The 27958-nt window shown below is 44.0% G+C and overlaps 9 protein-coding genes across 11 annotated transcripts; 4 read left to right on the top strand and 5 right to left on the bottom strand.

Moving 5' to 3' along the window:
- Positions 1 to 168: 168 nt before the first annotated feature.
- Positions 169 to 9251, bottom strand: LOC6554490 (protein Lilipod). Its single transcript, XM_001981899.3, has 8 exons — positions 8776 to 9251; positions 3936 to 4060; positions 3701 to 3840; positions 3315 to 3545; positions 3097 to 3165; positions 1492 to 1994; positions 1199 to 1430; positions 169 to 1131 (listed from the first exon to the last, which is right to left on the bottom strand). Exons 1-8 carry the CDS (start codon positions 8848 to 8850, stop codon positions 923 to 925), a joined length of 1584 nt encoding a protein of 527 aa, XP_001981935.1. The 5' UTR covers positions 8851 to 9251; the 3' UTR covers positions 169 to 922.
- Positions 2041 to 3126, top strand: LOC6554491 (tetratricopeptide repeat protein 12). The gene is made up of 3 exons (XM_001981900.3): positions 2041 to 2596; positions 2648 to 2770; positions 2836 to 3126. Exons 1-3 carry the CDS (start codon positions 2109 to 2111, stop codon positions 3050 to 3052), a joined length of 828 nt encoding a protein of 275 aa, XP_001981936.2. The 5' UTR covers positions 2041 to 2108; the 3' UTR covers positions 3053 to 3126.
- A 124-nt stretch (positions 9252 to 9375) lies between the features above and the next one.
- On the top strand, positions 9376 to 10090 carry LOC6554489 (complex III assembly factor LYRM7). Its single transcript, XM_001981898.3, has 4 exons — positions 9376 to 9461; positions 9514 to 9657; positions 9714 to 9795; positions 9859 to 10090. Exons 1-4 carry the CDS (start codon positions 9441 to 9443, stop codon positions 10023 to 10025), a joined length of 414 nt encoding a protein of 137 aa, XP_001981934.1. The 5' UTR covers positions 9376 to 9440; the 3' UTR covers positions 10026 to 10090.
- LOC6554488 (peptidyl-prolyl cis-trans isomerase sig-7) lies at positions 10063 to 12231 on the bottom strand. The gene is made up of 2 exons (XM_001981897.3): positions 10490 to 12231; positions 10063 to 10423 (listed from the first exon to the last, which is right to left on the bottom strand). Exons 1-2 carry the CDS (start codon positions 12127 to 12129, stop codon positions 10099 to 10101), a joined length of 1965 nt encoding a protein of 654 aa, XP_001981933.1. The 5' UTR covers positions 12130 to 12231; the 3' UTR covers positions 10063 to 10098.
- A 176-nt stretch (positions 12232 to 12407) lies between these two features.
- Positions 12408 to 17409, top strand: LOC6554487 (SAFB-like transcription modulator). 2 transcript variants are annotated; one of them, XM_001981896.3, is made up of 9 exons: positions 12408 to 12697; positions 12827 to 13306; positions 13367 to 13394; positions 13644 to 13758; positions 13864 to 13910; positions 14801 to 15827; positions 16158 to 16307; positions 16360 to 16785; positions 16854 to 17409. In XM_001981896.3, exons 1-9 carry the CDS (start codon positions 12578 to 12580, stop codon positions 17221 to 17223), a joined length of 2763 nt encoding a protein of 920 aa, XP_001981932.1. In that variant the 5' UTR covers positions 12408 to 12577; the 3' UTR covers positions 17224 to 17409. The 2 variants fall into 2 exon arrangements, with proteins under 2 accessions (XP_001981932.1, XP_015008956.1); XM_015153470.2 differs by lacking the exons at positions 14801 to 15827; positions 16360 to 16785; positions 16854 to 17409 and having other exon boundaries at positions 12490 to 12697; positions 16158 to 16278.
- Positions 17410 to 17442: 33 nt separating this feature from the next.
- On the bottom strand, positions 17443 to 20779 carry LOC6554486 (serine/threonine-protein kinase Nek8). Of its 2 annotated transcripts, none has more exons than XM_001981895.2 (9): positions 19759 to 20779; positions 19557 to 19695; positions 19214 to 19497; positions 18989 to 19162; positions 18424 to 18933; positions 18195 to 18363; positions 17946 to 18131; positions 17660 to 17892; positions 17443 to 17599 (listed from the first exon to the last, which is right to left on the bottom strand). In XM_001981895.2, the coding sequence occupies exons 1-9, from the start codon at positions 20442 to 20444 to the stop codon at positions 17455 to 17457; spliced, it is 2526 nt and encodes an 841-aa protein (XP_001981931.1). In that variant the 5' UTR covers positions 20445 to 20779; the 3' UTR covers positions 17443 to 17454. The 2 variants fall into 2 exon arrangements, with proteins under 2 accessions (XP_001981931.1, XP_026834229.1); XM_026978428.1 differs by having other exon boundaries at positions 17562 to 17599; positions 17956 to 18131.
- A 1417-nt stretch (positions 20780 to 22196) lies between these two features.
- On the bottom strand, positions 22197 to 24053 carry LOC6554485 (ras-related protein Rab-13). Its single transcript, XM_001981894.3, has 4 exons — positions 23480 to 24053; positions 22889 to 23181; positions 22722 to 22835; positions 22197 to 22658 (listed from the first exon to the last, which is right to left on the bottom strand). Exons 1-4 carry the CDS (start codon positions 23601 to 23603, stop codon positions 22548 to 22550), a joined length of 642 nt encoding a protein of 213 aa, XP_001981930.1. The 5' UTR covers positions 23604 to 24053; the 3' UTR covers positions 22197 to 22547.
- Positions 23710 to 25655, bottom strand: LOC6554484 (E3 ubiquitin-protein transferase MAEA). Its single transcript, XM_001981893.3, has one exon. It carries the CDS (start codon positions 25501 to 25503, stop codon positions 24319 to 24321), a length of 1185 nt encoding a protein of 394 aa, XP_001981929.1. The 5' UTR covers positions 25504 to 25655; the 3' UTR covers positions 23710 to 24318.
- A 55-nt stretch (positions 25656 to 25710) lies between these two features.
- On the top strand, positions 25711 to 26536 carry LOC26526375. The gene is given in 5 exon segments (XM_026975876.1): positions 25711 to 25719; positions 26129 to 26215; positions 26217 to 26287; positions 26289 to 26330; positions 26332 to 26536. Coding segments are annotated over 5 exon segments (363 nt in total). The 3' UTR covers positions 26486 to 26536.
- Positions 26537 to 27958: the final 1422 nt, after the last annotated feature.

The following is a 27958-nucleotide window of genomic DNA, read 5'->3' as shown; positions in this document are numbered from 1 at the left end:
ATCACAGCAATATTGTAGATAGTTTTCCATAAACCTGCGCTCCTCTTCGAAAAAAGGCATTTAAGCCAATAGGAACAGCGAAGTTAGGCTGAAATAAAAGTTAAACAAAACCATCTTTAAATTAGGTGTCAGCAAAACGTAAGCGCGTAATTAAAAAGCCATGATATGTCGATTAGCTTAGTAAAATGCGTTGTTTATTATACTTTATCACATAAGTTTTAGACGCTTGTTAGTGTGTGATTGGGTTACAGATTTGAGTATGCAGTAAAATGAAATGAACGCGCACAATCGATGCGCTGCTTAAGGAACATTGTTAAAATCTTATAAAAATAACTCAAATATACGTAGATAAATAGCAGAAAACATGTATGAAATGGAATTCAACACTTCGATTTGAACGACAAGAAATTGAGTGAAGTACACGAAACTCTAACCTACGTCTACTGCAAACGGTTGACTGCGGCTTATGTTGCACCATTACATTTTCTATTTACATGCTAGTTATTGGCGAGATTTCTGCGAATACAATATATCATGGTACACGAGTGCCATAGTTCTTTGTTTACTGGCACCACAGTGATATGCGGGTTTGAGGACTCTGTATAAAGTACAACAATTAAGCACAACAGTTAAAATTGCAACATTTAAATATTAGTATCAGTTCTGCACAACTATACGTGATCATATAACATATGTAAAGGTATATTATATAGTTTCAGCTGCCCATCTCCCATTTTTTGCTTATTTCTCAACAGTTCATTTCGTTTGCCTTGCGACTAGCGGTGGTATTGCGACTGCTCTTACGACTAAGGTTACGATACTTGGTATAGAAACTAGTTAGGCTCTTGAGCGGCGACTCGACAAGGCGCCTCACCGCGTGGCGGTGTATACAAAACGCATTGTCGTGTCGCTTGCGCCAATATCAGTTGATGAAGCTCATGTAGTTAGTAAAGAGCACATAGTTCTCCACTAACCGGGCTCTCAGCTCCCGGCGCACCGTAGCCGTGAATTTGTTGGCCAGGCACAGGGCAGTTGTGGTTCCAAAAACCAGATTGTAAAGCAGTACAATCTGGAAGTTTCCCAACCACTCGATGGCCCCAAAATCGCCCAGCAGGTCAAAGTTTGTGATGCCTGTGAGGGGAAAAAATAGTCGCTTTAAAACATTGTATAATTCTTTAGTAATTTTGCCACTGCTCACCTATGATCCTGCTGAGAAGCGGCAACGCCGAAGACAAAACCAGCATGAAGCCGCAGTTCAGCATTAGCTGTGGCAGCGAAGTCTGTCGCCGCTTGGGACAAACGTTGCGCATGAAGGGCATGCTATAAAAGCCCACCACCGAGGTGGCGCCCAGATAAAAGATGAGACAGACCTCCAGGCCGGCGCCAAAGGGACCCAGCTTCGAAAGCGATGAGATGCCCAATGTGAATTGCTAAATAACGAAAAAGGAACCCAATAAGTATTCGTCATACATTCACTGCAGTCAGACCTACCCTTGTGCTCAGTGGCAGCGCCTTAATGCCAATGAGGAGCTCTAGTGTATTCTGCACAACCAGCAGAATGGTGACACCTGTACAAAAGAGCAGCAGCAGCATGGCCAGCGGGTAGACGAATGTGCGTTGGAAGGTGCTCGATTTGCGCAGCTTGTCCAGTTCCTTGCGCTCGGAGTCCAGTTCTCTCAGTCTATCGTTGAGCTCGCCCACGTCGCTAGCCATCGCCTTGCGCTGGTATAGATGTGGCTGCGAGTGTTGCAGCAGTGGCTGGGGAAAGAAGGTGCGTCCACGTCCCAGTCCAATCCCATTGCCAAGGCGACCTCCATTGGCTGCATCCGAGATGCTAACGTTGTGAAGCTCGATATGTGCTAGCTTCCGCTTCACGCTCGCCTCCTCCATGTAGAAGGCGCTAAACTCCTCATTGACGTCGCGCAGCAGCATGGGTCGCACCAGCACCTGGTTAACAACGCCAAAGAGGCGCACAAAGCCGTACGGGGTGCAAACTGCAAGAAAAGCAAATGGTTGTCCTGGTTACTACACTTGAACATGTTTTAACATTAAAATATAAGATCTAGAACTTATTTCTCGTTGTGTACGAAACGTAAACAAAGGTTTCTATGACATCCCACTCAACTTTGAAATCATTCTATTCTGTGCAGTCAAACCAGTCGGTACTTACCAAACTAAATTTTATTCTTTACATCTTTGAAATGGCTAGCAAAGAGGGTAACAACGATGCCCAACTCAAGGCAACTTTGATAAACTGCAATTTAAACGCCAATGACGCGAATGACTTTGCTGAGTTCGAGGAAACTCTTGCGAAGATCGATAGTATACTGCAGGGCAAGGGACCCTGTGAAGATGATTCAAAAGCAGGTGGCGATGCCAAGGAAAAGATCAACTTTGACAACCTGGACGTGGACAATGTGCGTCTTAAAGTGAAAGAAAATCGCACAGTGATTAATAAGAAGTCCCTAGATGAAGATAACGTAAACCAGGTCAAGGAGATGAACCAGCAGAGTTTCATGGAGCAGGTGGAGAAAGATGCCAATGACCGTGCAGAAGCACGTGCCAAAGCCGAATACGAAGCAGAACTACAGAGAAGGTAAACTTATAATCTCCCTAAAATTATAATATGCATTGGGTTTTTTTTTAGTCAGGGAAACGAAGCATTTCGCAGCCAAAAGTACGAGAAGGCAATTCTACATTACGATAAGGCTATCCTTAAAGTGAAGGACAGCGCTATTACATATTGCAATCGCGCCTTGTGCTACATCAAGTGAGTTACAATCTTGGAGTCTTATGAACTATCCTAATTAGCCATTTTCCTATTCTATCTTCCAGGCTACAGAACTACAAGCGCGCTCTTAAGGACTGCCAGTTCGTGTTGGAGAAGCTGCAGGAGACTCATCTCCGCGCCTGGCTTTACCAGGCCCATGCCTACAAGGGTTTGAAACAGGACGACAAGTTCGAGAAAAGCGTGGCCAAGGCACGTGAACACAATCCCAAACAAGTGGCCTACATTGACAAGTACATTAAGCAACTGGAAGCAGAAGTTTGAAGCACTAGAATTATAACTTATTTATTTTTGCATTATATACTCACTCAGCATAAGCATGACGCCCAAAAATGAGACACACGAATAAAGAAACGGCAGGTGAACACTGCCTAAATCTGTGAAGCATGAAAAGCGGAAATTAGAAATGCATTGTGCATCAGAACCGATCCCAATTTGGGGATGGGCTTGTCAGGGCGCAGACAGACAATTGACATTGGAATTGATCTCTTCCGCACCCGTGCATTAGCATATACCATATACTCACTTAGAAACCAAAAGAATTGAAACTTTTCAATGCCAAAGACTGCACTTAGGACGGCAGTTAGTACCAGGACAATAACGGCCATCAGCATGAATACTGTAAAGGTTTCGTAGACTCGCGGCAGAATTCCCTTCTTGTGACCCACAAATCCCGTGGATTCCGAGAACAAATAGACGAATGGCAGGAAGATGAACAGTGACAGATTGGAGAACAGAAACACATGGTTCCACAGGCCTGTAAAGGGGAATATTACATGGGTAAGTCTATGTTTCGTGGTGGAAAATGTAGTGTGAAGGGTATAGCCGCCAGTAATAATAAAGAACATTGATGGCATTGCAATGGCATATTCTTGATTATATAGCTTGGTGTTCCCTTTGCTTAGTACTTACCCTGTATGAGTGAACTATTGAGCCACTTTACATAGTAGCTGTTGGGATACAGGAGCAGCACCTCGTTGCTGGCAATGGAAACGGGCAGCAGCATGGCAGCCCCTTCGGCAACGGCCAGTGTGAATGTGCACAGCCAAAAGCTATGGGGTTGGGTAGAAAAAGCAAAGAAAACCATTCATTATTGCGAGTGCTAGGCAAGTGACGCGGCAATTAGCGGCACAGGTTGTTGCCTCACCTTATGCGATAGACCAGCACCTCGTCCTCGTCATTCGAATAAAGATCGTCACGGTCGCGCCGCCTAAAACGTGAGACGACCACATAAGAGCTGAAGTAAAGCAAGATGATCAGTAGCAGGAATATCTGAAAGGAAGAATACAACGTGATTGTATATTAAATATTTCTGGCGCAATTCTCTAAAAATCTGCATTCAAATGTAGAAAATTTGTTTAATTTAATTTTTTTTGGAAATTTTTTGAAGTACAAATTCAAAGTAATTAAAAAATGTCCCTAGGCTGAAGTTCTAAACTCCATAACTCAACTTATCTTGATCGGATTTTGAAGTGGCATACCTCTAAATGTTTCTGGCGCAATTCTCTAAAAAGCTGCATTTAAATTTAGAAATTGAATTTTTTTTAATTTTTTTGTCATTTTTTGCTGTTAAGATGTAGAAATTAAAAAAAATTAAAAAATGTCTCTAGGTTGAAGTTCTAAACGCCATAACTCAACTTATCTTGATCGGATTTTGAAGTGGCATACCTCTAAATGTTTCTGGCGCAATTCTCTAAAAAGCTGCATTTAAATTTAGAAATTTAATTTTTTTTAATTTTTTTTGTCATTTTTTGCTGTTAAGATGTAGAAATTCAAAAAAATTAAAAAATGTCTCTAGGCTGAAGTTCTAAACGCCATAACTCAACTTATCTTGATCGGATTTTGAAGTGGCATACCTCTAAATGTTTCTGGTGGAATTCAGTAAAAATCTGCATTCAAAGTTAGAAATTCAATTATTTTAAATTTTTTTGTATTTTTCTTGTTGTATAAATTCAAAAAAATTAATAAATGTCCTAAGGTTGAAGTTCTATACTCCATAACTCATCTTAATCGGATTTTGAAGTGGAATACCTCTAAATATTTCTGGCGCAATTCTCTAAAAATCAGCATTCAAATTTAAAATATTTTTTTAATTTAATTTTTTTGTAATTTCTTTGACGTACAATTTCAAAAAAAAAATTTAAAAATGTCTTCTACCGATATTCCAGAAAATGTTGAAATTTCTCATTTGCACTTCCGCTAGCTGATTAACGGGTACCTGATAGTCGGGGAACTCGACTATAGCATTCTATGTTGTTTTTCTTTTATTTTATTGTGGGTTTCATAGCACATTTCCCTATTCTTGTGTTTAAACAAATGTCAAAAAGTAAACACATCACCCACGCATCTCATTTGTTTTTCTAAATATTTGTCATTACCGCCAACTGTGTGCACATTAGACAGAAACATTTTCGGATAAGTTAATTTCGGAAATCTGCATTAATCTGGCTTAGTGAATATATTACTTGTTGATACCGATATGTGTACAAGATTCAATCTAGTGTCCATCTTTCAATCTTATCGTTGAGAGCACTGCCAGAGTGAATTTAAGGTTTGTTTGTAGACTTGTTCTTAATTTCCGGCTAAATGAACATTTACTTCAAATAATATGTGTATATAGAACAGGTACTCAGGTTTCTCTTGCTTGCAACCCTATATCATCATAAACCACTTGGCAATCGATGAATAATTCTGACTGCCAATAAAACTACTTTCGCATGCGTTCAAAGGTCAGAATAGAAAGATTATCAGTGGCCAACGACAAAACCCGAGGCATTTGATAAGAACTAGCCCGATAACGGTCATTTAAAACCCATTGAATGTCAGCACCGTTTGATTATCCGTACTCTTGACTATTAAAACTGAGTAGATTCGAAATCTGAATCTTCATCAGCAATTTCCATACATTGGACCCACCATTCGGTGGGTAAATATATTTGGGACCACGAAATAGATGCCAATCACAGATGGCACACGTCATATTTTCGCTTTTTTTGTCTATGCGAAAAGCGAAAACAAAACAAAACAAAACGTAAATGGATACAAAAACTGAATAGCCTAGGCGCACAAATAAATCATTAACTGAAGATACTTTTCATGTTCTAGCGGGCAAAAAACGTAAAAAAAAAAATGGCAGAGAGAGCAAAAAGCAATTAATTAATACTCACGTCCCTGCTTTGTTTTGCTATTCTTTGTTTGTTATTCGAGATATTTTCCCTGGTATCTGTGAGATATTCCAATGAATTATACAACACGAGTTTTAATTAAATTTTAACTTCTTTCTGCCTGCATATGAACTGATCAATTAAATTAAATTTACTTTATTACACGCAGCATTTCGCATTTTGGGTCTCGAATCTTTCATCTTTCCATTCGAAATGACCTTCTTTTTAGTCAATATTGGAACAGTTTTCTCTGGCAGTCAACAAAAAATATGGTCAAATATTAAAAATTAAATATAGAGACGTAAATCGCTTGCTATCAACAGTTTGCGTCGCTTTATTTATAGAACTCATGAAAAATGTAGGTACACTGAGTGGCAAAACTATAAGATGCAGTATAAATAAATATTTAAAAGTAAACATTTTGGGCATCTCGATATAGTAGTATTCAAATACTAAAGTGATATGCCCTTACCATTAGGATCTAGTAGGATCTTATGCAGTTATGAAACGCAGCTTATTTTCTAGACTGTGACGTGTTAAACTTGAAACACATAGACGACGAATACCAACTGATATGAGACTCGTATAATGTGTACGCCAAGCATTCCTGAATGAGAACGACTGAGGCAACGATCTTCAAGCTTAGTTTAGTGCTCGTCAGCCGGGAAAACGTGCAACTGCAGTGTGCAGCGCCAAGTGGCATTTGTCACGCTCCAAACGATTTGGATTTGGCCAAACTAAACGATCTGTGCCTCGAAATTAGCTGCACTTGGATCGTAGGCGAACGTCGAGTCAATGACTTGACATGAACTCGAGGGGGAACACAACACGCCCATTCAAATGTGGACGACGACTTGGCTAAAAATAGCATCTACGCCCAAAATGCAGCCAGAAGGCAGAGAAAACGGCGACACTGTGGCCAAAAGGAGGAGGGAGGATCACCAGTCGGACGGGTTTTGGCTTGATTTGTAGACGACTTTGCCGGTGAATGGGCTGCAAAATATTTATACTTTTTCTATACCCAATAGTTGTACCGTACAGGGGTATATGTATTGTACCCAAGGTGGGTTGGTCCACACTTATTGATACCTCTTGATTCTAACTTTGAATGGGGTAACTGCATTTACCAGACTATCGACCACAGGCTTCAGTTACTCAAGTCAGTTTCTTCATCAAAAAGCCTTATCATTACTTTCGAAATGACTAAGAACATAAGTGTGGTGTTACACAGTGCGTTCCAATTTCCCAAGAATTCCTTGCTACTTTACGTGGCATTAGTTTCAACTTGGGTTTGGCTTAATGTTCCTGAATTATTTATGAGAGCTTTGGCATGTTTGCATTTCAATATAGCTTGGAGTCCCACACATCACATATGCGGTGGGTTGACCCACATTCTGTGACGAATTATTCAATTTTCGGCAATCCAATGCAACCAGAAACGCGGACAAGAACCGGTTTCCATTTCCTGGACCAGCCAGAACCTGATCCACAATTCCACAGACCCATCCTCAATGAATAAAATGTGGTGGCATACAAAGCAACCTACAAGTGAATTGTATCTATGCAAGTCTATTCCAACCCTTTCAAATGTGTCCATTTAACGCCTCGTCTGCCATTGTTTAAACAAATTCAACAGCTGGTCACGACTGCGGACACTTTCAGTGCCCCAGACAGTACCAATTCGTGACCACTAGCCGTGCACTTGAAATCTGGCCTGCAAGTGTGGGCCAAATGAAACCAACTTTTCACAAAAGGAAATTAATGCCTTGCGCAATATAATAAACATGTGTGTTTATTCGGTTGTCTGTTGTTTACATAAATCACTGGTTTCTGTTATTACACGCCCAAAATTTCTATAAATAGTAGCTCGAGTGAAACACTTTCACTTGTTGCTTTTGGTTTTTTTCCCTGAATTGATTAATTTCGATTTGAATTGCAAGTTCTGCCAGCTGAACTTATGTACTGTATTCGCTCAAATTAAATGGAGTTTGTTGTTTATCTTATCGGTTCCTTGGACTTCTAGTTACCTTCCATTTTCCAAATAGGAAATCAATACCTAATTATTACCTATGATCCCAATAACCAATAAACTTAAGTGCTACATTATTGGGAACTATTTAAACTACTTAATGCTTCTTCCTATTTGAGTATTTGAATTCAAGTACTCATAAAAAGTGCATAACATTTCTTTAAAGAAATAATTTAAAATAATGAAATCTATTTTTATTTAATGAAATTAGCATAATCAGGTAAGTCATTAAACGAATTGAGTTTGGTAATGTATTGGTACATTACGAAATTTAAATGAAATCATATATTTTTAAAAGATAATTTGCAAGTAACTCGCCGTCGAATCTTCGATTATGTTTACACCTTTTGATTAACAACAGGTGTCCGTCCGTGTGCGCGGTTTTTCGTATGTCTGCGTGATAATTTTCGCAGCCCAAGTAGAAAGTGCAAGAAGAGAGTGGCTGCTATCGCTATCGCCGCCACTTCCTTCCCCGATTATATATACAAAGGCGAAACGCAGGCGCCGAATGTGCTAACTAGTGTAGTCCAAAACCGATAACAGAACCATAAACAAATAAATTTCTGTGGACGTCCGCCAACTGATTTCTCTGTTTATCAAACGGCAAGGCAAAGTGTGTGTAATTTCAGAAGTCGTGAGCATTTTACACCCCGCCACATGTACAGTTAGAACAACAACAACAATCTTAATAACAAAACGGACAGCTGCGCCCGTAGTTGTTGTTGTTGTTTTTGCGTAGTGGGGTGGGAAAGTTGGGCGGAAAGGGGATGACGGTAATAAAGAAAAACACTTACAATGTGCTCGCGTACTGTATTGTGGAACAATTGCAGCTTCAGATCCGTGACCTCCTCCTCTTCCTCCTCGTCCATGCCCACGAAAAATGTGGACAATTTATCGCTGGTAGCCAGTTTTTACTTTTTTTATTCCTAGATCACGCCTCACTTAAAAATGTAGCATATAGTTTTGACAGTTGCCAGAGTCTGCGAAATTCCTATAGGCAACAGTCCTTCTTCGTAAGACGCTCCACGGGGCTAATTTTCTGAATTAAAATCTTCGTGGCGCCACACTGACTGATTTCGCACGGTAATTGTGATTAATTTAGTTAACTTTGTGATGCCGCATTGCGTTTCGCCCGTTTTGCGCTGGTCACTACTTTTCCACAAAAACTCGCGCCGATTTGCGACCGAAATGTTAAAAGATTTCTATAGACTGGCGTCAGAGTGACCGCATCTGCTAGTGGTGGGCAATCGACGATATGTCGATAGCCTTGTCAGTATTAAATTTTATAATATTGAACACAAAAATAAACAATTTAATATTGTTGTTCAACTTTCTTATTAAAGCTACGATGTAGTTTTAATCTACAAAATAAAATTGCAGTTCAATAATATCGTCAAGAAAACGGCAGCCCTTAAGATAATCTGGTAACTCTATCGCTGTCAGCTGTTACCATACAAAAATGTCCAATTTGCGGCGCCAGGTAAATTAAGTAAAAATGTACAAATAATCTGTTAATATAGTTTGTATTCAAGGTTCTCAGTGCTTTTAAGAAGCTCCATCGTACACGACAGTACGTGTTCCAGGGGGATGCCAATGCCCTGGCGGCGGGACGAGTGAAAATCAACGAATCTTTCCTGCAGAATCGCAATGAGAGCAGCGAGAATGAGATTCAGAAGGTCTAACTACTTTTTGTAAATTCTTAGTAAGTTGCTTACAAATTGGTAAATTACAGATGATAAAGCTGGCGCAGGACGTAGACCTGGAGCTGCGCACGAATGTCATCCAAGCCCAGAAAAAGGACGATGATGTTTATGGTCAGAGCAACATGGTGATTACATAAATGAGCGCTTAAAACTCAAATTACTCTATATTTACAGAGCTGAGAATCACGCCAGAGACAACGCGACTCGACAATGTGGTTTTCAATCCTGATGCAATCATCGAAAAACCGCGCAGGCAACGCGGCGACAAAAACACTGAAGGTTGCTGCGGTGGCGCTGCGATGGCAGCCCTTGAAGCCGAGGTCCAGGCCCGCAACAAGTAGAACTATATTCAATATGTAGCTGTAGTCAAGGTTTTGTTCTGATTAATTATGTCGTTTATCTTTAATGATGTCTTTATCTATGATGTTTCTTCTTCGCTTTGTGACTACTCTTCGACTTGGATTTCTTCTGCTTGGATTTTGTACTCTTTTTGCGCTTGCTGCGTTCGTCAGACGATGTGGAGCTGCTGGAGCTGTCCTCGGATCTATCTGAAGATGTGGAGTCACTTTCGGATTCCGAGGAACTTTCACTCGAATCTGTACTACTGCTAACTGCTCGTTTCGATTTCTTGGCTCGCTTTTTGCTCTTTTCCACTGAAAGTTTTCGTTTTTTCTCAGGACTCTTGTTTCTGCTTGAGTGAGTATCAACTCTATGGTTTACCCGGTCCCTGGATTGTTGTCTGTGAAAAGATAGGTTTAGAAGATTTTTTATTAATCCTGATGCCTAAATGTTTTAAAATACATACCTTCGCTCTGGAGATCTTTTTTGATTCCTGAGGGTGTCTCTATGGGAACCACCACTGTCTTCGGTACGTCTTCTCTCTTGAGGGGAATTGAATCTTCTGCTTTTATTATGATCTCTGTTTTGAGGTGGTCTTTTTTCAGTTTGATCTCTAGATCTAGAACGCCTTCTTTCGTTTTGTTCCCTTGGCCTGGAGCGTCTTCTTTCCTTTTGATCTCTCGACCTAGAACGTTCTCTTTCTAATTGGTCTCTAGGCCTAGAACGCCTTCTCTCTTCTCGATCCCTTGACCTAGAATGTCTTCTATGTGTTCTATCCCGTGACCTTGATGATCTCTCATTGCGAATCCTTTCCCGATCAGAGTTTTTCCTTGCTGACCCATTTGGCCAATTTCTTGATCTAGAGCGATTTTGTTCTTGTTTTTCCCTCGATCTGGTCCGTCTTCGCACATTTTTTCGATCATCTCGTTCGCTTTGCTCCTGGTGACGCTGTTCCCTCGCTTTTTTTCGCTCTGCAGAGCTCATCCTGTTTCGAGGATCATCAGCCCTCTTGGGTTCTCTATGGTCTTCCGTTCTGGACCGCCCATCGTTGGATTTCCTGTGATCTTTGTTGTCTCGCAAATTGTCAAAGTCCAGCTTGCCATAGTCGCCCACAACACCACGTCCTTTGCCCCGCCAGGTTACCTTGGACACGGACTGGGAGAAGTCCACGTGAATGCGTCGATCGTCAATTAGCACGTTATCCATTTTGAAATACGCGGCCTCACAAGATTTTTGTTCCTCGAACTCCACAAAAGCATACTGAAGGGAATCTCCTGTTTTGCGGTCGCGAATCACCTCGCATCCTTTAAGCATGCCAAAGCTACTAAAGATTATCTCCAGATCATCGTCGGTTGTAACAGGATTGAGTTTGCACACGAACAAAACATTTTCTGGCGGAGCCATGTCCGCATCGGGTAGATCGCCGACAATCTCAAGGATTGTGGCTCGAGCCTTGGCCTCTCGTTCGGCCAGCATCTCCTGCAGCTCTTCCGTGGTCATGCCATCTGTGTCATCGATATCCTCGTCGGCAGCGATGCGTCCGTTTTTCAGGCGCTCCGCACTGGGCGAAGGGGAACGACTAGGGGCCTGAAGGCCTCGCGGATTAGGAAACGGATCCTCCAGTACAACAGTGTGCGTGATGCGTATATCTTGATAAGGACGGAAGCTGTCGTCCACAATGGCGTCGTTTAGCTTGCGCAGCACCTCGTGACCTTCCACCACTTCACCGATAACGCAATGGTTGCCGTCCAGCGATGTTAGGTTCTCACCCAGCGTGAGAAAGAATTGAGATCCCACCAGATTCTTGCCTGCACTGACCAGCGATAGCATTCCAGCACTGGAGTGGTTAATCTTAGGGATGAACTCCGCCTCGAAGAAGCGCTTTTGTAGGCCCTCCACCACGCCCCAGATCGAGGAGCCACCGTCTCCAGCTCCACTTGGATCGCCGGTTTGGGCGATGAATCCCTGCTGCACCGTGTGAAAAAGATTGAAGTTGTAGTACTTCAGCCGGCACAACTTCAGGAAGTTTAGGCAGGCGACTGGGCGCTCGCTGATGAACAGGTCGACGGTCAGATCACCCATCGTGGTTTCTATAACCACCGACATAATGCGAATTCACAGATACCGGCAAAAATCAAGGGATAAACAAGCACAATATCGAATAAATGGTCTTTAGAGATGGCACCAAAGCGATTACTACAGATAAGGAGAACCACAAAATGTATCGAAAAAAATATTTATATATTTTTTATTATTTTGAATAAAATTAACTGAATTAATTGAATAAGCGACAATAAAGAAAATACAAATTGGGAAAAATTAAGTGCAGACCTGGAAATAAGAACATACGATATCTGATAGTTCATCCGATAGTTGACTTAGTGGTCGCCATTTTCGATTGACATTCGATAATTGTGTGTGTATCAGTGAGTCTTGTCAGGAAATTTTCACACGTTTCGAGACGGGAAGAAAAAATATAAAAAATTTAATTTCAATCTTAAAAAGCGACAAAGTTCTAGTTAGGCAAGTGACCAGTGATCTAAAACAAAACGTAATGCCCGAGGCAGGAAAGAAAATCGCGGAATTGCGCGTGTGTGATCTAAAGAGTGAGCTGGAGAAACGCGAATTGGAGACTGTTGGCCCCAAGGCGGTGCTCATCGAACGCCTAGAAAAAGTAAGTCCACTCAAATTTATGCAGTTTAAATCGCGTTTCAGTGCCGCTGGCGATAGAGATGGTGATGCAATTACTGGGGATGTACATATGTATGAATGTGTATAGGCAACGTGTGTTTCTATTTTCAAGTCACTGAGAGCTGAAGGACTCGACCCGGCAACCCACTTGATTATGCCCGGCGCAAAGGGCAAGAAGCCGATCGCCATGCCCATGAAGGATCCCCAGTCGGTGGTGATGATCAAGGAGGAGCCCATCGATGCCGATGAGCAGGTGGAACAGCAAGATGATTACGGGAACGGTAACGACTTCTCGCATCATGCCGACGACGATGGGCATGAGATTGACCAGGTGGGCGATGTAGACGACGAGTGTGTGATCCTGGATGACGACGATGAAGAGGAGGAGGATCAGGAGTACGACGATGAGCCCCAGAACGGCGATGCCGATGGCGAAGCTCAGGACGATGGAGTCAAGAACAATGGCGACGACGGGGCTATCAATGACATGCATGGTGAGGAGGAGAACACCGGTGACACCGTAAATATGGACAATGACGAGTCGATCAATTTGACCATTGGGGAGGAAGAACAAAAGCTGCTGCACGATGAGGTGATTTTAACTAACCGGCCTTTAATTGTTGTATTCTAATTCAATTCGCTTTATCTTCAGGCTCCCGACGACAAATCTATTAAATCTGGTATGTTTACAGAGAGAAAAACCCGTATATACGATAGTATAACTGAAAACTATTCAGCTTTCATGGTTAGAAATATCATGGGATTTGTATTCATGCAATTGTTTCATAATCGAAATGTCTTTGTTTCCCAAATGCGCATAAATCTACATGTTGGTTCTTGTTTCCGTCGGTGTATTTTATATACAAGATCACTATGGAGTTTTTTTTAAATAGGGTTAATAGGCTAATAAAAGATACATTGATTTACAGTGAAACCGGCCAATAAATCCGAAAAGTCTAACTCAAAGGATTCCGACAAGAAGAATGACGAGGGAGCTCGCTCCAAGAAAAGGGATGAGAAATCCTGTGACAAGAAGGACTCTAGGTAGGGGTTACAAACGTTTCTGTGATAATATTTCTGCTAATAATATTATACTTTATTTCTTTTCATTCCGTCACATGGATGTTAACATTTTATTTTGGAATATAGCGATCAAAAGTCCTCAGGAAAGTCGTCGAACCAAAAGGATGATAAAGGTAAATTAAGTTAAAGTTTTAGCATGAATAAGAATGGTGTGTTCGGAAGGTCTTGCGTTGGGAATGATCAGACCAAGCATGAACCCAGTTAAGGTCGAAAAAATTGACTAAACCATTGAGGAACATGTATCAAAGACCGTGCAAGAGAGTGTGAATTTGGTTGGGACACGGACGCGTACCAACAAGGATGCGAAATTTCGGCACAGGAGCGGCGATGCATCTTTAAATCCAGCAATTTGAGTTAATCTTAAAGTGTTTGTTCCAGTTCACTTCGACGGAAACTTTATACTAATCAAACACACATCTTAATGTTCTCCATGGAGTTTTTAACATTGGTCATCAATAGGCGTATGTGCAAATACTCGGTTGAGGGGTATAACAATATAGAATCGGGCTGTCGCAAGTATCTGGAGAGTAAATGGATGGAACCTTTCGTTTACCGCAGCTGGGAAATGCGGATATTTCTTATTCTTCTCGGCAGATAACTACTGGATTGGGATTACATCACTTACATCGATCTTGACTAGGAAATGCTAATTTCACCTTTCGATGGCGATTGAAACACACACAGACACCGATTAAAACAGTCAGCTCTGGATATGCTGCTCTGTACCTGGACCCCTGCAGCAAAAAGCGAGCATACTGCTGCGATTGATATTTATCAGCAACCCAATCAAATTCATACTCTCTTAGCTTCGTTAGGTGAAGTTTGTCGGTAATCTTACGATTGTGCTCTAAACTCCAACATCTGCAGCAGCTACAAAATGTGTGCGTTCACAAAATGCTTCCCTTAAAAACGTATCATAAACAAAAACAGTTAACCAGTTAAGCCCACTCAAAGCTCTGACCATATCTCTCTTCCAATATTATTATTTACATGGAACTTGCAGAGAAATCGACAGCAGCACCTGGTGCCACATCCTCCACTGCATCGAGTGCCGCTGGCAGTAAATCGGGATCCGGTTCAAGTGCTGGCAATGGTACCGGGGCCAACAAGCAGGCGACGCTGTCGCGTAATCTATGGGTTTCTGGGCTGTCTACTTTGACCCGTGCCAGCGACCTTAAGGCTATCTTCTCCAAGTTTGGCAAGGTGATTGGGGCCAAGGTGGTCACCAATACGCGTACTCCGGGCACTCGCTGCTACGGATACGTGACCATGTCCTCCTCGGCGGACGCCTCGCGGTGCATCGAGAATCTGCACCGCACCGAGTTGCATGGACGCATCATTTCGGTGGAGCGTACCAAGAACGAGATTGGCGGCAGCTTGAATTCCAAGGAGAGCAAGGGCAAGACTCCGGGCGACGCTGGAAACAAGAAGAAGGAAGACGACAGTGGCAAAAAATCCGGTAGCGGCAAGGGCTCCAGCTCCAACGGTGGCGACGACAAGAAGGGCGGCGATGGAAACGGTGACAACAAGTCCGTTGGCGGCGATTCAAAGCGTGATGGCAAGGAGAGCAACAGGGACCGCAGCCGTCGCATTGATGATCGGGGCAAGTCGTCAGCTAGCCAGGATAGACCGCGCCACGATCGCGAGCGATCCGGGAAGGGTAGCCAGGATCATCGTTCCGGGCGCAATCCGCGCGACGTCGACCGTGAGATTCAGCAGCGCCAGAGGGAGCGCGAGCGGCGACAACGGGAGATGCTGTCCTACCAGAAGATACGTGAGGAGCGCGAGCGCCAGCGTCTTCGGGAAAGAGAGCGTGAGCTGCGTGAGGAGGAGCGTCGCCGTCGGGAGGCCCGTGAGCGCCAGCGCATCGAAGAGGAGCGTCTGCAGGAAGAGCGGCGCAAGCTCGCTGTGGAGCGGGAACGGCTCGAGCGGGAAAAGGCCGAGCTTTTGCGGATGGAGCGCGAGCGCCAGAAGCTGGAGCGAGAAAAAATCGAGCTGGAGCGCCTCGAGCTGAAGCGACAACAGATGAAGTATGCTAAAAAAAAAAACCAAAACAGACCGTAATGCGTTGCACTCGTGCCAACGCAGAGACGACAACACAGATATACCAATATATTTACTTTATACTCTCTCGGAAAGCATTTGTCCTTGTGATTAGCGTGTTAAGTTGCAGCCTCCACGTTGTTTCTTCAACTCAAATTGCTTTTAAGCGGAACGTTGATAGGCAAATGCATCCTAGTCTAAAGTCTGAGTCTGATACCCCCACTTCCCTGCAGAACTGCCCTTGCTAGCACTACTAACTCAACTCTTTTATTTCTTCCATCTCTCTTCCTCTCAATCTTGTCGATTCACACAAACAGGATCATGGAGTCCCGCGATGATCCTGGCAAGCGCGGGGTAAGCAAGCGCGCCGACGACCGCTATGGAGACGTTACTGATCGTAAGCGTACAGCTATTTTTGATGCTCCACCACCACCGAGATTCGACACGAATCTAGTCAGCTCCCGCAGGTAAGATTTCTTCGTAAAAAATAACGTGCGAGTTACAATTATGTCTTTGCAGCACCTATGACAAAAAACACGATGACTACGGATCCTCTTCTACCACCAAGCGTGTGTTGGAGGACTACTCTAGTTCCAACAAGCGTCTGGATTACTCCAGCAAGCGCAACGACTACAGCACCTCTTCTGGATCCAAGCGTGGTGCTGTCGATGATTATGCCGCCGTGCCCACCAAGCGCTCCAACGATTACAGTGCCTCCTCTTCCAGCAAGCGGGACGACTATAAGCGCGAAGAAGTGCGTCATATGCCACTTTCAGGAACTGCCGGCGGTGGCTCTAGCAGCTCATACCTGCACAAGAACAACACAGGCGGTGGCGGAGCCGGATCCTATGTACACAAAAACAACACCAGCGGCACCGGCGGACGGTACAACGATTCCGATCGCAGCAACACATCGAGCTATAGACGCGATGACTCCCACAGCCTGTACCTATTAAAAAAACCACATTAAACGAGCTACGATGGGTTCTAACTATTCTTATTTTTGATTTTAGGGGTAACAAGCGTTATGAAAACTCCAGCGGCGGCGGTGGAGCCTATGGTAGCAGCGCGAACAGCGTTAACATCTGGGCTCCATCATCCGGCGGAAGCAGCTCTCACCTAGGCAGCGGTGGCGGAGGCAACCAAATTAAGTCATACGGCAACAACGGTCTATCCTCGAATATGCACAGCACCAACTCCTGGCAGAAGTCTACTCCCGTTGACGACAACGGTTGGCGCCAAGTGCCCGGACGCTTCGATCGCGGATACAACGAACGTTCGACCGGCTATCAAGGACAAAGTGGAGGCGGAGGAACAGGCGGCATGTACGGTGCGAGCCGACCCGCCCAGGATCGCTATAGCGGACCAGTGTCGCGCTATTAGGGAACGTGCATTTTAAATGAGGCAGTTCGAATTTCGAAACATGCAACCCCGCATCCAACACACCCCGCCCGAATGACTTTTCCAGCAGCGCCTAGGAGAGCTGTTTTTACTTTAGTGCACTTTAGTTGTAGTTTTAACTCTTAAAATTACATTTGGAAACCAATAAATGTATTATCAAACTATGAGGAAAATATGTACACAATCGTGGTACATCTGTAGGATTTATTGAACCTATAACTGTGGATAATCGCCTTCGTATGAGGATATTAGTGGCGTGGTCGTGTCCACTAGCACCAGAACGCTGTGAGCCAAAGGATAAACATCGTGCACCTGGACGTAGTAACCTCTGTCGCACTGCTCCTTGGAGGAGAAGAGCCTGCAGGAGATGCAGGTAAAAATACTACATACAAAGCTCAATTGCAAATTAAAGACTTACGCCAATATATCCACTGGTTCCAGTATCAGTTCCGACTTGTAGACCGAGGCCAGAAAGTTTGTAAACGCTGCCGTGTTGTTACCCAGTTCCAATTCTGTGTTGGGTGTGCAGATCTCCAGCCCAAGTCCACTGTTGGTCGAACCAATCCCCGGCAGACCATTACGAGTGCCCCAAACGGTGATGATATTGTCTTCCGAGGCAACAATGGTGCACTGGTCGCTGCAGTTCGCCTTCTAAGGGCGTCGGTTTAGAGGTAATTTCACAACTTACGCAGAGTAATACAAACCACAATATACCGTGACTTGACGGAATCCACCATGGTGGGGTGATCAACCGAGTTGCAGTGCCCGATTCCCCGCTGACCCTCCGCATTTCGACCCATGGTATAGACATAGCCGCCCTCCACCAGGAACACCGAATGGGTGGACGAGAAGCACGCCTGAATCACCTTGTGGGGCAGTTGGACCTTTTTCTGCGGAGTAGAAATTCAGGGTATGCAATGGGTATAATGGGTAACTCAAGATTGTGGACCTACGAAGGCTGTAATCTTCGACGGACGTTGGAAACCAAGTTTATTGTAGTCATTGCTGCCACAGACGTGCAGTTCTCCGTTGGCGAACAACACAGCTGATGTATCGGGACCGCAGTAAATCTTGGATGGCTTGGTTTTCACATGCGATAGAAGAATCTTTTGGGGGAATTTTCTGGTGGAATTATGAGTTTAGAGAGATGGTGATAAATAATCTTAATCTCCTTGAACCCACTGTTGCTGCTGATAATTTCCAAGACCAAGAGCTCCGCATGTACTCGTGCCCCACACGTAGACCGCTCCCTCTCGACTCAAGGCCAGAACGTGGTGGAGTCCAGCAGCCACCTGCTCCACCCGGACATCCGCCAATCGGGCGACCAGTTTGGGGCTGTGGTAGTTGCGTTGCTCGTCCTGCCCCAGTGCCAGATGGGCATTGCTCCCGCAGCTTAGCAGACTGCCCGCCTGAGTGACCAGGATAGTAAAGCCATCGCCGGCACAGGCGCTCACGAGATGGTAGTTGCGCACGCTCTCCATACGGCTTGGGTAGTGCTTCCAGGCCTCCAGTGCGGTGAGACCCAGCTGGCCGTAAGTGCCCTCACCCCAGGCGTATGCCGATCCGTCCTCGTTGACCACCACGAAGTGGGAATCTGACATCGCTACGCCCACGATGACAGCCTTCGGCGGCAGTTGGATGGGCGCCATGCTGAAGCAGGTGCCGAAGGCCTTCAGCTGGTATAGCACGGATCTGCAGGTGGGCTGCTGGATTAGATCGTCGTAGTGGACGTGGACTAACCCATTACCGTTTCTCAAGGATCTCGTGCGGCGCCGCTGTCTCCGCACTCATTAATTGCTTGGTCTCCGTCTGGGCGGTGGGCAATTCCAGCTCCATGGACACATTGCTGTGGGCGGCGGCTGGATCAGGAGCAGTCAATTGGTCGCCGCCGCTGCCTCCCACATCATCCTCGTAGGAGTACCTGCGAGTTCAGGATAGGTCAAGAGCTGGCGGTAAGTGAATTCAGGCATACCCCTTATTCTTTCCCAGACTACGGAATATCAGCGGAATCCAGTAAACCAAAACCTCTGATGCGGTAGGTCGCCGTGGTGCCTCCACTTGAAGCAGGTTGGACATTAAACTGCGAAGTCCCGAGGTGTAACCCGATGGCACGGGCGTATAGTTCCCTGCCATAATCTTGGTAACCAGTTCGGATAGATTGGAGGCAGCAAACGTTTTCTTCAGGCAGCACATCTCGCCCAGAATGCAGCCCAGTGCCCAAATATCACTCTTGTTGTCGTACTCCTTACCCTCACACTGGAAACCATGGCAGTATTAGGGTATGGTCAACTATATCGACCCATTAAACAAATTACCATCTCCGGACTGAAGTAGTAGGGTGTGCCCAAAACAGTCTGGGCATGTATCTTGGTGTTCATTATTTTGGATATGCCGAAATCTCCGATTTTCACAATACCCCGCCTGTTTAGGAATACATTCGCGGTCTTCAAATCCCTGAATGCAAAACGAATATTGTAATCAACTTTCTTCTAGAATATTCAAAGATGACTTTGTTACCGATGCAGGATGTTCTCCGAGTGCATGTAGTTAATGGCACTGGATATCTGCTCGAATACGGCTATTATATAGCGTTCAGGGAAATGCAATTTACCCTGCCGCTCGGCGATGATGTGGGCCAGTGTCCCTCCATCGGCGTACTCCATCTCGATGAGCAGACTGTTGTCCTTGATGAAGCTTCCGAGGTAGCTCACAATATTCGGATGATGTAATTTCGAGAAGACATCAACCTCGTTCATGGCCAGATCCCGACCAGGCGGGGTCAACTCACTCAAGTTGATTTGCTTGAAGACGATCTGGTGCCCGTCGGACTTGCGCCGGTACAGGATGGCGATGCCAAAGGAACCCTGGCCCACCACTCGCACCTTTTCATAGTTAGCCAATTCAGGTCCTGCCACTCCCACTGCCGCCTCCCGGGGAACACTGAGCTGCAGGAGGCTCTCCTGTCGGTATGGCACCTGTGCCTTACTGCTCGACATGGCCTCCGCCAAGGAGGTACTGGCCGCTCCGGTGGTGCCGTCCGTAATGGTAAAAACCGTGGGCAGGACCCTGGTGCAAGTCGATTGCTTCCGCTGTGAAGCCTGACCCAAGGGTAACTGCAGCGAACTGGTGGTCAGCGTGGTGGCGTCGGTTATGCGACCGTTGAATATGGGCAGGGAGGTCGCCTTGGCCCGAAACTTCTTCATCTCCTTCAAGCGGATTCAGCCTACGCCTTGGCCATCCAAAATCGAATAGTATCCTGTCTATTGTATAATTATCCTTTGGCATGTCCCAGCCATAGTTGTGGTCACAATCGTTGCTAGGTAAAGTGGGTGACACGACGTATGGGTGGGTGGACCTGAGCTCGCGTTATCAGTGGGCCTGCTAATTGGACAGCCCGGCAGTGAGGGGATGCTATCATAAGCCATTGGAACGGAAAGAGGATAATATTTGCAGGGCCACAATTCCGAATAATCGATGTTTATTTCTCGGTTTGAAGTGGTTAGAGAAAATCAAAATGAACAAATCCCCTTACTCATTGTCTTATAACATATATGTATATAGTGGCATATGTACCATAGTATAACCAAAGACACTAGAATAATATTTATAATATTTTGTCAAATTTACAATAAAATTACAATTAAATTTACAAATTTACAATTTACAAATTTACGTGTGCACACATACAGTGATCGGCTGTCGCTGTATGCGTACAAGAGAGCTGCTGGCTCTAGAGCGCTCTCTCTCTGGCTCTGGACCAAAATTCGAGAGAGCCTGGAGCCAGCTCTAGAGCCAGCACGAAAAAATCGTGTGCAAAAAAATCGTATGGCGTTACGCATCTTATTATTCTAGTATCTTTGGTATAACACTTTGTTACGCATACTCATACACACACGCACACACACACAGCTCATATGTTCCACTTGATCACACCCACTCAATCACACCAATATTAAATGATTAATTTGCCCAGCAACAGATTTAGATTTAATTCCTTCGCTCGATACTGAAGACGTGAATTGTCTCCGCTTCCGCGATTGTACATTTATTTGAATAAAGAATTTATATTTTTTTCTAAATAAATTACCGTGGATTCGGTAATATATACATACAGCTGCGGTTAAAATAATTGCATTACTGCAGGTGGAAAGTTGATTTCCTAAAAAAAATTATTGAATGTTTATTTTTATATATATATATATATATATATATATATATTTTATATATTTTATATATATATTCCTCGAATTCATTCTCAAACATCAAAAGACCACAGACGATATGTTCATTGTTTTATTAGAGTTTTTAGCAGCTCCAGTTAATACAAAAATTTTATCAATCGTAGCTCATGTCCTCCTGTTTTTGATGATTGTCGCAGAAAGGACAGCCAGAAAAAACGACTGAAAAATGAATTATTTTAGACTATTCAGACTAAATATTTTAGATATTTTATACTAAATTCAGAGAAAACCCGTCTATCAGAAACCCGTTATTCAGCTAGTGAAAGTACTAAAGAGAAATTACAAATTTTCTGGAATATCGGTAGAAATTGGTAGAATATGTACTTAATATGGTCGGAAACGCTTCCTTTTGACAGTTACGCTTGTACTTTTCAACGTATCTAGAACACCCTTTTTGTCTACGAGTAACAAGTATAATTACACATAGCACTTATACATATGTAGTAGTTAAAATATTAGTTTCAAGTACATACTAGCCGGTTTAGCTGTTATGCGTAGAGTCAGCAAGAGGACGACGACGACTACGAAGATGAGAATATTAGCCACGTACATTCTGAGCGATAGATAGAAACTAATCAATGGTGCCTTGAAAAACAAGGTATATATTTATATTTGAAGTAAAAAAATAAATTGATAAGAAACGCGTGTCGTATAGCGTTGAAGTGATAGTATACTTTGGTAAAAAATACATTCCCCCATGGCACATAGACTTGATTTCTTTTCTTACGAGTATAAATGTATTTATATTTAGCATTAGATTATAATTATTGAAATCGAGACAATATGCATGTATAATCGACCGTTATGTATTTGCTGGAATATGCTAAAATATTTATGCTATCTTCTCTCGGACTAAGTATACCTTAAAATGCACAATCTGAACGCTTCACACACACTTCTATCAGGAATGCAATGCAGGCAGCCCAGTCCCTCAACTGGTTTGCATCTAAAAGGTGGCCCGTTCGCGAACTTGGCCACAATGCTACAGCGCTCAATAGCTTTGGACAACTTGTTCAGGTTCTGCAGTTTGCGGTTGCGATCGCATCGTAATCCATTGATGAGTACTTAGCAGGTGCAGCGATTCTCGCCGGAAAGACTGCCCAGACTGAAGGTTCCTAGGCCATTGGAGCCGGGTGATTTCTTGTCTTTGCTCTCGTCATTATCAAAGTTATCCCCCTGTGAGAAAAATTAAGTATTTGCGTTGGTTGTCTACCTATTGGGGCTTTTTAAGCATATTACCCGCCGCTCCCTTTGCTCGCGAATTTTCCGGGCCAACGACAGGAAGGCATCCTCGATATTGATGTTGGACTTGCAAGACACCTCAAAGAAGGGCATATCAAAGTTTTCGGCAATCTGGAGAGCATACGGTGCTGTTATAGATGTTGATCACTGGTGCACTCACTCACCTTTTCGCCCCTTTCCTTGTCCACCATGCGCTGGGTGGCGGAGCATTCGCATTTGTTGCCCGCCAGCACCTTCACCACGTCCGGCGAGGCATTCTCCTGGATGTTGCGCAACCAGTAGGACAGGTTGTTGTAGCTCTCCAGGTTGGTCACGTCGTACATTAGGAGGATGCCCATGGCGCCTCTATAGTACGCCGTGGTCAATGTCCGGAATCTCTCCTGGCCTGCCGTGTCCCAGATTTGCAGCTTTATGGGCACGCCATCGAGGTTAATCAGCTTCTGCTTGAAGTCTATGCCTGGTGGAGGATGAAATGGGATGATAGTGGGGATTACAGCAGTGGTAGAAATAATTGTTTTCAAAACAAATAGGAAACCTTAATATTTAAATTCCTAATGTATTGAAAACTATTTGAATAGCTACAAATTTTAGGGAATTCTGTCATAAAAATAGTTATGCAAACCATTCTAAATGAATAGGCGTCAAGTAAGTGTCCGATTTCCGAAATAGTAACAATAGTGTTTCGACATTATATTTTTCAAATCAAATCTGAAATATTATTTCGGGGCTGCTGTGACCACATTGGGAGCACTTACCTATCGTAGAGATGTATGTGTCGTAGTACTTTTCATCGCAATATCTGTGGACGATGCAGGTCTTGCCCACATTGGAGTCGCCCAGCACCAGAACCTTATAGGTGGCCACAAAGTCTAGTGCCATGTTGACGGAGCTGGCGGAGTTTTCGTTAGGAATTGTAATATTAACTGCGGAGGTTTTCGGTTACAGATGGGCTGGCGTTGTTGTTATTGGTAGTTGGGTGGTGCAAGTGGTGGTGGTGGTTCCGTTTTGGCTACGAGGGGTAGTAGCGGGCTGCAGCTTGTGCTTGTTTATGTATCCGCTGGCCTGGCTTGTTTGTTGCTGCTCGCAGCTGTTCCACCTCGAGTTGCAGCGGCGTCACACGGATTTGTTGTAAATTTTCACAGTTTCCACAACAAAAACAGTGCGGAGCTCATGCTAATTGACAAGTGGCTTATGGCATAAGTCGTACGATTTAACCTTTATTTCATTTGTATTTTAATGTAATATATAAGTGGTGTTAAGTGTGCATAATGTGCCACTTCAGAGGCGGAGTCGAATTACGCCGTTCGCGTGAATCAACCTCGAAGCACTGACTACGAAACAAACCAGCCCGTGGATGCGGAGTGGAGTCAACTAATCAATAGACCTGCGCACGCGCAGCAGCAGCATTCAGTTACCGAATAATCGAAATCGGAATTCAAATCGAGGGTGTTCGCGGGCTCTCTGGCTTATCAATAGTAATAATATTAGACATAGGTGTACACAATAGATATGGAGTTACATGTTCAAAAATAGAGTTGTTCATTGCTTAACTTAGTGCGGTTGGGTAGGAAGAGAAAGTCGAGTCCAGTGCTGCTTACATCACAAAGACCTTTTCGACCTTGGGGTTGGAGAACTTCGTATTGGTCACCGGACAGGTGACGGTGCCGTCGTCTTTGGTGATGTCCGGCAGAGCCATCTGGCCAAAGATCTGTCCGTTGGGCAGCATCATCGGTTGATTGTGCTCGTTCAGCGGCAGCCCTGTGACCCGGCATATAAGTCGGCTCTGCACACAGTGCGAGTATGGCAACTTGAGAGCGATGCGGTTGAGATCCTCCTGACACACCGGGCAGTTTAGATTGCGGCAGGTCTGGGCATAGCAGTGGGGCGTCTTCAGGGCCGACAGTCCGGCCTGTACGGCTGCCGAGAAGACTGACGTACTGGATAGCTGGAAGAGGCGGTAGTTCTCTTGGCGAAAGTCCAACACCAACTTCTGCCAGCGCTGTGGATCCATATACTTGCGGTAGTGCTCTGCTTGGGCATCGGCTGGATAGGCCAGTAGGGCCATCACGTGACAGATCTCATTTAGCTGAGTTTTCTCGTAGGCGGGGAAGTAGCGACGCGAATGCTTCACAGCCTCAAAACGCTGATTTTGACGAACTAGCTCTATGAACTCTTGCACCCTCAGGCTGAATTCTATGGTTGAGTTGATCTTGCGAAGCTTAGACTTGTTGTCTATGCACCACAGCACGCATTTGGTGGTGCTGTGACTGGCCAAGTCGTCCTCGACCTCGCGCGACGTCTGGAAAATATCCAGGTTGGTTAGGTGCCGTACATCGGACTTGGCGGCCAGCTCCTCGGCCGTTTCATAGTATCCCATACGCAGCAGATGCTCGATGACCAGGCGGTCTAGTCGGATGCGCTTCCATTGATCCACCGATCCCTGCCACAGGTCGCCCGTAACGCTGCTTGGCGGAGTAATGCCCTTCAGGTGGTCAAGCTTGCGCTTGCAGATCTGTGTAACGCTCAGCTCATCGTTGATGCTCTCCTCGGCCTTGCGCTTAAGCACCTGCAATTTCTGGGCGACGTTGTCTACCAGTTTAGTGACCTCGGCCAGAATGGGACCCTCCTCTGCCTCCAGGGCCTTCTCCACCTGACGCGATACGTTGGTCACCTGGTCCACCTCTCTGTCTATGACCTTCTGTGCTGAACGGAAGCGCTTGTTCAGCATCTCGTATGGCACTTTCAGGGTGGCGTGCTCCAACGCCTTGATCTCCGACATTTTTGCTTTTCGTTTGCCGTGCAATTCCGTTTTATCCTCTTCTTTGAGACGCAATTGCGTTTTCTTCTATTTCCCTGAATTGCTTTGTTTTGCTTTTGTGGGCTTAGCGTTGCCAGACTGCTAGCAGTCAGCTTATCGAGCAAAGGTGCTGTTCACATTGCTAGGTCTTATGCTAATTGTTTCTATTGTGATTTCTAATTGTTCTATATGAAAAGAGTGCAAAAACAAAAGTATGCATACTTAAATCATATTGAAGGTATTCTTCCAGTTCCGTGGTGCGAAACCAAAGATTTCCTGATGTTGTTAAAGTTTTATAATATTTGAATAATATTTGGCTATACTTTTGCGTGCTCTCCCGCTAAACTTCCGGCAGCTCCAGCATGTGGGCAGCACTGTCACTGCACTGTTAACAAATGACAGCTGATTGCAGTAAACATAAACAAATGTTAAGAGAGACAAACATTAAGCAATAATGCTAAAAACTTTCTATAATTTGAAGAAAATTAATATATATATTCAGACAGGCTAACATAGCAAAGTAAGTAATGGAAAAAATTATCTAGTTAAATGAGATTTATGTACTTCCACAGATGAAACAATAAACTAATTAATTGCAGATGGTTAGAGCAAAGACACCAGAATAATTATTCTAGTGTCTTTGGTTAGAGCAACTACCAGAGGAGCGAACTCCAAAGCAACGAAAACTGGTGCAAAAGGGCCCAACTAGGGGAACCAAGGATAACTCCAAGCGCTATCGCGAGAAAATCGAAAGGGATCCAAATAAAATTGTTTAAAAAGAACAATAAGGTTTTAAAAATAAAGCGAGAATGCGAAGAAAGTACTCGGCAATCAAAGATCATTGGAAGAAATGCTGAAGAAGATGGAATAGTCACTTCCAGCCAAATTTTCCCGAAAGATGGAAGTTATTAAGCTATTGTATAGCAAATATGTGGAGCCTGAAGACAAGGCTAAGTCACTTTGAATCAAATCCTGGTAGAGCTGGCTTTACACAATAACAATTATTTACAAGCGTAGGTTAGTATTTTTCTAGTATTAAAAAGTATTTATTTTTAGTATTTAAAAAATTGCAAATCTGAATCATAAAAAATATTATTAGGCAAAAGTTTAGTACGAAAGATATTTCATCCTTCTTTCAACAAAGGTTTTCAGTTACTTTGTTAGCCAATGTGATCTGCAATATTCCTACAACTTTATAGATGATTCATTTTGGATATACACGAGTCGGCTCACTCTAATTTCTTGTAATTAGCATTACGGCTAGTTCGAGCTCGAGAGTTGACCTAATGTGCTCCGCAGTGTAATTAATACGTCTGCTGGAAGGAAAAGTAATCACGACTCCATGCAAAATTGCATAGAATTAACCTCCTTTTATGGTACATTGACTTTCGTCCACGTCTAAGTCGCTTCGATAATTAGTCATAGACTAGGAGCCGCCCAGGTGTACGTGCGAAAATTGAAAATCCATAAAGCCCGACCCATACCCACATGCTCAATGTTGGGACTTTGGTAAGTAATTTTTCATTCCCTGGAACGGAAGTTACTCATTTCGGATAAATTTTGGACACGTGCCGTGTAAAAACGCGAATACAAACAAATAAACAAACATTTTGTTCGAACTTATGGCCTGGATGTGAGGTTACAAAAGCTCTACATAAAAATATTGCATTCTGTCAGCAATTGATACGTATTGATATTGAACAGCGACATTAACTCGTAAGTACTTAAAAGTAATTGTAAATTGTATTTAACTTGCATATTAATGTGAAGGATCTATTTCAACTATACCTGTCTACCTGGATGTGAAAGCCTTTCCCAAACTGACGAGTACCGTCATTAAAACCCATTGCATCCGTCCTCCTCAAGCAGCGATTGTTCCCAAAAGGTCAGGTACTCACATCGAGATTTGCCTAATGACAAACAATTGAAAATTGCATGTCTGAAAAGTCCTAGGTTCCTGGGTTCTGAAAAATTGCATTTTAATAATACAACCGGTGAGAAGGCGATTAAATTCAGGCACTTCTTCAGTTTGAATTCCAATTACGGAACGTCACTCAGGCCGACTGACTTACACACTACCTAATCCACTTGACAAGTTCAGTGCTCCTGGGGGACACAAAAACTTATTAGAATATCTTAGTGCGCTGCATTTGCATTGCCATTGTTTTTCGTGGGTGTCCAGTTGGTGTCAAGTGGGTTCCATGCCCGTGGAGAACCCACCTTGGGAAAGGGTGGGTCAGTTCGGATGGTGTGTAGCTAGTAGCTAACCTAACCAATTGGAGCCCGGTGGCAAAGACGAGGGAGAGCCGAGCGTTTTGGTGATGTCATGGATTGCGTGCAGCGGAGCCGTCATCAATGGTCCTTCTCTCTGGGACTGGCTACTTGGGCAATTTTGTTGTAGATGTTTGCGGCCCTTTTGGGCTACCATAAGAAATGG

This window comes from Drosophila erecta, unplaced genomic scaffold, assembly GCF_003286155.1.
Source record: "Drosophila erecta strain 14021-0224.00,06,07 unplaced genomic scaffold, DereRS2 tig00000000-arrow-pilon, whole genome shotgun sequence".
NCBI lineage: Eukaryota > Metazoa > Arthropoda > Insecta > Diptera > Drosophilidae > Drosophila > Drosophila erecta.
The sequence above is the reverse complement of the archived record's forward strand: the minus strand, read 5'-3'. Positions and strand labels throughout refer to the sequence as shown.